Raw genomic sequence first — 9,505 nt, forward strand, 5'->3', positions numbered from 1 at the left:
CCTAGGTCAGGTTCAGATCTTTTGTGACCCCATGGACTATAGACCATCAGGTACCTCTATGTATGCAATTATTTAATAACCATTGTTATGAATAGCAGCATTTCTGACTTTTGCCACTTTTCTCACTTTTAATTATTTTCTTCAGGCTTACTTTATTTTTTTTTCATTTATTTTTTATTAGTTGGAGGCTAATTACTTTACAACATTGTAGTGGTTTTTGCCATACATTGACATGAATCAGCCATGGATTTACATGTGTTCCCCATCCTGATCCCCCCTCCCCCTTCCCTCCCCATCCCATCCCTCTGTGTCTTCCCAGTGCACCAGCCCTGAGCACTTGTCTCATGCATCCAACCTGGGCTGGCGATCTCTTTTACACTTGATAATATACTTAAAAATATGCATTAAATGCTTACTGTGACTCATAGGTGGACTTCTAACTTCTGTGTATATTTCTTTTCTGTGTCTTGATAAAATGACCTTTGTTCATCCTTCCTTTATGTGTTTAAACTTCATTTCTTCCTTCAACCGTGGTTCATATGTGCCACTGATACTTTATTTGTGCTTCCATTATGTTTTATGTAAATTTATACATTGCATTCACTTGCTCAATGAAGCATATCTCTGTCTATCCTAGTGTTAGAAAGTTCATGCAACTGGAGTTTATGAAACTGGACACTGGAGTTTATGAAAACCAGGACAGGCAATTTGACTCTCATTTTTTTAATTTGACAAGTAATACAAACTTCTTAATTTCTCAGTTTCCTCAAGTTTGAACAATGGTTATTACTATTAACCTCTCAGCATTATACCGAGATTACACTTTGACAACATGTAGGTACTCACTGGCACTAGGAAGATACTTTATGTGTGTTTCAGTGAAATCTTTGAGGCCTGGAACTATTTATTCTTTTCTCTCTCACTATCACTTACATATTATAAGTTATCTTTAGTTTTATTAGATAGTTAGATGAATAAAAACTGTTATACAAGCTGTATGTATATTGAGCTTAATATCAGAACTTAAAGTACTATGTTGACTTTTAAGATTGTAAATTAGTTCAAAATTGTTCCATGTTGAATATATTGTACATGGTGTGTTATATGAGGCAGGTCCACTTAGGGAAAGAAATCCCTAGTGAGGTTGAATACATGGAATGTTAGATTTTGGAAGCCTGGAGAGATGAAGAATGCATTCATTTAATGGTATTTTATTTATTTAATTATTTTGGTTGTGTTGGGTCTTCGTTGCTTCATGCAGGCCTCTCTAGTTGCAGTCCGTGGACTTCTCTTGTTGCAGCACATAGGCTGTCTCGTTATAGTGTGCAGGCTTAGTTGCCCCGTGGCATATGAGAACTTAGCTCCCTGCCCAGGGATTTAAACTGTGGCCCCTGCATTGAGAGTGTGTTCTTATCCACTGGATCACCAGGGAAGTCTCTGATATAATGATTATTAACCTCAGGAAGAAACTATATTATTCTTTATGTGTGTGGACAACAGGGAAGAAGTATCCTTGCCAGAATCTCAGAGATTGGACGATGTGCTCTGCTCATCTGATACGAAGCTCATAAGGAAAAGACAGAGCTCTAAGGGGTGTCTATATATTTCAGCCTCTAGGCACAGGCCCCGTTGGTCTTTGGTCCCTGGGACAAACCAGCCTGCTGCTTTTGCTTCTGAGTAGAGTATGGTGAAAGACTGGAAAAGACACTGGAAAGCAAGAAGACATTTCTTTCTTTTCTCCTTCCCATTTCCTTTGAACTTTTCCTCCTTTTCCTCCCCCTCCCCTTTCTCTTTTTTCTCTGGCTTTGGCTGAACCTAAAGGTAAGCTTTTTGGGAGGGGTGCTACAAGATCACTGCAGATGGTGATTGCAGCCATGAAATTAAAAGACACTTACTCCTTGGAAGGAAAGTTATGATCAACCTAGACAGCATATTAAAAAGCATAGACATTACTTTGTCAACAAAGGTCTATCTAGTCAAGGCTATGGTTTTTCCAGTAGTCATATATGGATGTGAGAGTTGGACTATAAAGAAAGCTGAGCTCCCAAGAATTGATGCTTTTAAGCTGTGGTGTTGGAGAAGACTCTTGAGAGTACCTTGGACTGCAAGGAGATCCAACCAGTCCACCCCAAAGGAGATCAGCCCTGGGTGTTCATTGGAAGGACTGATGCTGAAGCTGAAACTCCAATACTTTGGCCACCTGATGTGAAGAGCTGACTCATTGGAAAAGACCCTGATGCTTGTAAAGATTGAAAGCAGGAAAAGAAGGGGATGACAGAGGATGAAATGGTTGGATGGCATCACCGACTCAATGGACATGAGTTTGGGTGGAATTCAGCAGTTGGAGATGGACAGGGAGGCCTGATGTGCTGCGGTTCATGGGGTTGCAAAGAGTTGGACATGACTGAGTGACTGAACTGAACTGAACTGAAAGGTAAGTCAGTTAATAAGTGCATCTGGGGATTTAGGTCGCAAGTCGCAGCAGAAATATGGTCCAAAGAATCAAAGAGTGGACATGAAAATATGACAAAAGGCTACAAACATGACTTTTTAGGGATTGTGGTGCACAATGCAGAGTTTCTAATCTGTTTTCATTTCGCTAAGAGTGTGTGTGTGTGTGTGTGTGTGTGTGTGTGTGTGTGCTCAGTCGCTCATATGTGTCCCACTCTTTGTGACCCCATGGACTGTAGCCTGCCAGGTTCCTCTGTCCATGGACCTTTTCAGGTAACAGTTCTGCAGTGGGCTGCCATTTCCTCCTCCAGAGGATGTTCCCAACCCAGGGACCAAACTCACATTTCTTGCATTGGCAGGCAGATTCTTTACCACTGTGCCAGCTGGTAAGCTCCACTTACTGTATAAATCTCTCTGTAACTGAATATTCAAGTACTTCTCAAGCCTCTTATCTTCATTTTATTATTTTAAGTATGGATACATTACACTTTATTCTTTGTAATATTTGTAAACCAAAGATGACAGAGTGTGGTGGTCATCTTTTAAGACCTAAGTAAAATTCCATGGTTCCATATTGTACAATAAATGTCATAATTTCCTTATAATAATAATAATAATTATTATTATTATTACATTTTCTTTGGTTGCTTTGCTTTGTTGTTATTGTTGTTGTTATTGCTTTTGTTTTTTAGGCCATGCTACAAGGCATACTGGATCTCAGTTCCTGGACCAGGGTTGGAAACTGTGCCCCCTGCAATGGAAGCTCAGAGTCTCCTTGGTTGATTTTAGACTTAGTAACTAAATGAAGCTTTCCTGGGCAACTTGTTCCAAAAGGAATTTTAGCCATCAAAAATAAATAGTCTTTGAAGCTGGTGACTTTGTTGATCAGATAGAATGGAAAGAGTGATTCAGAATTGTGGAAGGGGCAAAAGAAATATATAAATCACTGGACCATGGAAATATAGATAAAGCATTCAACTTTATTTCTATATTTATACCTTTTGTCAAATAAAATGATATGTTCAAAGTACACAGATCAGCAATAAAAAGTGTATAAGAAACATTTCTCACTAATAATATATTTTAGATAAAATAAAATTCCAGAAAACATCCTCAAATGGATTTATAGGTTATTTCCTATGTGAACCTAAAAATTAGAAGCAAAGGAGAAAAACAACAGCAAGAGAAATTTAAAAAATGGAAGCATTTTAATGTTCAATGATTTCCTTTCTTTTCTGTTCACTTTGCTTACATTTCCACTGGGTGTTCAAGTTTTTCAAAGTAATTTATAAAACATTTTACACATTAAAATCGCCAACCCCTATGAAGAATATTTACAAAATATCATAATTTAGTAACACTTAATTTTATGTATCAGGCACACTTTTCAATATGTAGTTTACTTTTTAATTGGTTTTTGTTTTGTTTTCAATATGCAGTCTAGATTTTTATGTACTTACATTTACTTTTAGTGATTTAAAGAATAAATGCGAAAAAAAAGAAAAAAAAAAGAATAAATGCAGTGAAAATAAATCCAACTCCATTCTATATTTTATCTCAAATTTGGATGATATTTGAACTCAAATTTTGGTAAGTATTAAGCTTACTGATCTTTTGTTGTTATTTTATACTTTGTTAAGTGAAACAGTACTTGTAAACAAATCGTGCAGCTCTCATCCCCAAACTATATAGAAATGTTCACAACATCATTTACTGAGAATGATTTCTTTCCCTGTTGGTATGTAACATATCCAGTAACATTTATTAAATTATGATCTTAGTATTGATACTTCTATCCGACCCTGGGTAATATCCAACAGTCCCTATTCCATCTTCTTTTCTTTTTCTTTACTAAAGAATGAAGGATATATTCTTTAACAATTGACTTCCATGGTGGCTCAGATGCTAAAGAATCTGCCTGCAATGCAGGAGACTTGAGTAATGTTATTTAACATTCAAAGTATAAAGTTTTTTTCTGAAACACCCAGTGGTGTTGTACAAGGTTATAATATATACTATTTTCTATCAGCAACTGTCATATTAATACATGAACAGAACTATATTATTTCTCTAGCTGGATACAATAATCCTCAATGAGGGTGAGGAGATAACATTTATAAACAACACACAAAATTAAATATTACAATTAATGGGAATAAGTTGCAGAGTTCCTTGTAAATGTTTTTCCATCAGTGTTGATTATATTCAATATTAAAACTACAAAAAGTAAATTAACTCAATTGTACGTGCATTTCCTCATGCCAGATTAAATATATATATATACATATATATATTTATTTATTTATCAGAACATTAAGGTGTATACCTGAAATATATACAATTTTTGCTTGTCAATTGTACTTCAGTAAATCTAGAAAAAATTTAAAAGAATAAAACAATATACTAAAAGTATGTTTACTAATTAGTAAACATAACTTTTGCTGTCTCTTGTTACTATACAAAATGTTTTGGATTCTACCTCAGTGATCATGGAGCATGGGGAGAAGACATTGACACTTGTTTTTTTTTTCTTTTTGACGTTGACACTTTGATCAACTTTTGTATAAAATGGTGCACTGGGAAGACCCAGAGGGATTGGGTAGAGAGGGAGGTGGGAGGGGGGATCAGGATGGGGAATACATGTAAATCCATGGCTGATTCATCTCAATGTATGACAAGACCCACTGCGGTATTATAAAGTGATTAGCATCCAACTAATAAAAATAAATGAAAAAAAATGTTTCTAAAGCTGCTGTTTGTTTTTCAAGAAATCAGAATTTCATCAGAAAACAATCATTAGCTCTAATTGCTTGTTCTGAGGCCTCCAAAGAACAAAGAACAATGCAGGGAGTTTTCTCTAGGGTCTTGTTGGCACCAGAGGTAAAAGAGACATGAGAGTCCTCTCCCCCAAACCAGTGACTCTCCAGAGCCTGGAGGGAGGCTGTTCTTTCCACATGCGGCTTTGCTTGTAGGTTTGAGAAAATAGGATCTTCTTTACTGTGTAAGGTGATCTAGAACATATCTTAGGCTTGTCAGTGCTTTATGAGAAAAATTATTTTAGGGAAAGTTTGAGCCACTGCAAACATTACATTTTTAGAACAGGAAGGCCATACTTTCTAGAGAGCTCTGTAGAGGGGCCTTGGTGTAACTGAACTTCTTCATAGTGTCCTGGACAAGTGTTTCCTGGGAGTGGAGGGACAGAGGGGCGTGAGAGTTTTCAGGTATGTGACTCTGCGCTTCTGTGATTTTTCAGACAATAGGGAGGTATTTACATAAAACTGAACTGAAAGAATGAAATGAACCTTTTGTAGAAATAGAATCAATAGGACTAGCTCTAAATAATACTTTAGAGCAGGGGGAAGAATATGTCGGCTCATAAATGCAAAATGAAAAAAAAAAAAAAGGGAAGCAGTCATAAGAAAGAAGATTTTAGACCATTCTTCCCTGATCCAAAGATAGGCTAAATTGTTTAATCCATACTATAGCATCACTTGGGAGATAAGAAATAGCTTTAAGTCAGACAGAAGAAAAATGAAAAGCTACCAGAATAAAAGAAACAAGGCAGTAGTTCTCAATTACAGGCAATTATGCACTTTCTTGACTTCCCTGGTGGCTCAGACGGTAAAGTGTCTGCCTACAATGCAGGAGACCCAGGTTCAATCCCTGGGTCGGGAAGATCCCCTGGAGAAGGAAATGGCAACCCACTCCAGTACTCTTGCCTGCAGAATCCCATGGATGGAGGATCCTGTTAGGCTACAGTCCATGAGGTCACAAAGAGTCGGACACAAGTGAGCAATTTCACTTTATGCACTTTCTCTCCCCTCCCAAGTGTACACGTGACAATATCTAGAGACCTTTTTTATTGCCATAATGGAGAGACCAGGGGGAGGGTGATGCTGTCATAGAGGCCAGAGTTACTGCTATATGTGGTACCTTGAACAGTGTAGGTACCCATAAAAAAGAATAAACCAGCACAAAATATCAATAGTGCTGAGCTTGAGAAACTCTGAGAAAGCTCACTGGTAAAGAATTTTATAATAGTGAGAACTGATTTGGAAACATCACCTTCTGACTGATCCTTAAATCCTTGGATATCTGAACATACAGGACCTTCAAGAGTCCTGCTACATGGGACCTCTAACCTTTAATGCTGAAACACCTAGAGCCAGTTGCTTCTAGGGATGTGGAAACAGAGATGACCTTACCAGATATATTAGTCTGAGCAAGAAGTCTTCATTATTTGATGGAGGGAATTTCTGGCAGGCAAGACCCTATTGTTCTAAAACAAGGAAGTCCCAAGTGGAATGTATTGTTCACTATAACATTCTAAATTCTTCTAGATATAAGGTTGACAGATTTAGCAAGCAAAAATACAGCATGGTAAATTTAATTTGAACTTCTGATAAACAATGAATGTTTAGTATGGAAACCTCCATAGAATACTTGGGATGCATTTATATCAATAATCCATTATCTATCTGAGATTCAAATGTAACTGGACTTCCTATCTGTGTGCCAGTTTAAGAAATCCCATCTTTTTGGTTTTTTTCCTATATTAAGAACTCTTTTATTTTAAGTGTCATCAGAGTATGGAGAATCTCAATTTCCATCCATGCTTCTGACAATTTGAGTATTCTAGGTGCCTAAGGAAGAGAGAATCATCTAGAAAACCTTCCCTGGTGGCTCAGAGGTTAAAGCATCTGCCTGCAATGTGGGAGACCTGGGTTCGATCCCTGGGTCTGGAAGATCCCCTGGGAAGGAAATGACAACCCACTCCAGTATTCTTGCCTAGAGATTTCCATGGACAGAGGAACATGGTGGGTCTGAAGTCCATGGGATCACAGAGTCGGACATGACTGAGTGACTTCATTTTCACTTTCAAGGAAGAGAGAATCATCTAGACAAGTGTCAATATTTAGGACTTTTAATTATATTTATTTCTAAAAAGGGCTTCCCCTAACATCCATTCTTTATGTTCCATCTTTACACAGATCTTCAGAAGATCTCTGTGGCCCACACATAAATATTGAACTAACTTTTATAGCTTTATATCATAAAATTTGTCTTTAAAGTGCCAAAAGTATTAGCAAAATGAGGAGTGAAATGTAATCTTTGCAAAGTAGAAATGCTCATATCTCAATCTGTAATGGGAATCACAGCCTGCTGTGTATGTCACTGGGAATTAAGGAATATGGGCTCTAGCTGTAGTTAAGCATCAATACCTGTATGTCACTAGGCAAGTCATAGTTCTGTTTTCTCACATGTAAAGGAAGGCCCTTCAATAGGTATTATTTCCTGAAAGCTGTAAATCATTATTTAATTTGCTAGCTGACCTTTTTGGTCAAAATAAGAGGGATGATGATTAAAGTGCTAATCAGATATTTAAAATATGAGCATAAGTAAGTACAAGTTTCCTGGTGATTTAGTGGTAAAGGACCCAGCCCCCAATGCAGAAGACATAGGTTCAATCCCTGGGTTGGGAAGATCCCCTGAAGAAGGAAATGGCAACCCACTCTAGTATTCTTGCCTGAAAATTCCATGGATAGAGGAGTCTAGTGGGCTGCAGTCCATGGGGCCGCAGAGTCAGACAGGACTTACCAACTAAACAACAAAAAGTAAGTTGTTATTACTTACCACACAGACTAATCTTTGTTTACATCACAAATATGCACATATTTTATATAAAACTTATTTCTGATTATAGAAGTTATTTCAAGTGTTTTCACTTTTTATTAATAACTATACCAGCTAAAATTATTTCATTTTGCAGAATTCATGGAGTTCAGTATTAAAATGTCTCACATGAGGATTTGATTACATGTTACAAACAAAATTGCTTGATTTATAATTATTACATTTGTATGTCATTAAAATTATATTTCAGAACTTGAACAGAATAAAGTGTTATAATGTTTGAGGAAAAAAATTAACTAGTAATTCTTTTCTGAAGCTGTAGCTATTTTTGCTTTAGATGATGAACCCTTATCAGGATTATAACACAGATTTATTTTGGCTCATTTCATATCCCCTCTGAACAGGGCACAGGTAAGTATGCTTTATCTGTCAATCACTCTCCTAATATTTTATTTCCAAGACAGATTTTCAGATCCGTCCATCAGGAAGCATGTCTCTGACCAAGAGAAATATAACCATTGGGGCCACATTCACCCTCCTGGGTTTTTCAGACTACCGAGAACTGCAAGCCCCCCTCTTCCTGGTGTTTCTGGCCATCTACAGCTTCAGCATAGCAGGGAACCTTGGGATGATGGTCATCATCAAAGTTAACCCCAAACTGCACACCCCCATGTACTTTTTTCTCAGCCACCTCTCGTTCGTGGATTTTTGCTATTCTTCCATCATTGCTCCCAAGATGCTGGTGAACCTGCTTGTAGAAGACAGAACCATTTCATTTTCAGGATGTATGGTGCAATTCTTTCTCTTTTGCACCTTTGTGGTGACTGAATTAATTCTGTTTGCTGTGATGGCCTATGACCGCTCCGCGGCTATTTGCAACCCTCTGCTCTACACAGTCGTCATGTCCCAGAGATTCTGTGCCATGCTAGTGGTCGTGTCATATGCATGGGGAGTAGCGTGCTCCTTGACTCTCACCTGTTCTGCTGTCAAATTATCTTTTCGTGGTTTCAACATAATCAATCACTTCTTTTGTGAGCTTTCTTCCTTGATTTCCCTCTCTTATTCTGATTCTTATCTCAGCCAGTTGCTTCTTTTCACTGTTGCCACCTTTAATGAGGTGATCACATTGCTTGTCATTCTCACGTCTTACGTGTTCATTGTTGTCACCACCTTGAAGAAGCAGTCAGCCGGTGGGCATCGCAAAGCCTCCCACCTGACCACCATTAGCATCTTCCACGGCACCATCCTCTTCCTTTACTGTGTGCCCAACTCCACAACCTCCAGGCACACAGTCAAAGTGGCCTCTGTGTTTTACATGGTGGTCATCCCCATGTTGAATTCCTTGATCTACAGTCTGAGAAATAAGGATGTCAAAGACACAGTGAGCAAACTAATGAAAGCAAAATTGTATTCACATTGA

The 9,505-nt window shown here is 37.7% G+C and overlaps 1 protein-coding gene across 1 annotated transcript; it reads left to right on the forward strand.

The window, feature by feature from the left end:
• The first annotated feature begins 8,575 nt into the window (after nt 1-8,575).
• LOC122693352 (olfactory receptor 5D16-like) lies at nt 8,576-9,505 on the forward strand. The gene has a single exon (XM_043900859.1). It carries the CDS (start codon nt 8,576-8,578, stop codon nt 9,503-9,505), a length of 930 nt encoding a protein of 309 aa, XP_043756794.1.

The sequence above is a fragment of the Cervus elaphus genome, chromosome 5, assembly GCF_910594005.1.
Source record: "Cervus elaphus chromosome 5, mCerEla1.1, whole genome shotgun sequence".
Classification (NCBI taxonomy): Eukaryota; Metazoa; Chordata; class Mammalia; order Artiodactyla; family Cervidae; genus Cervus; species Cervus elaphus.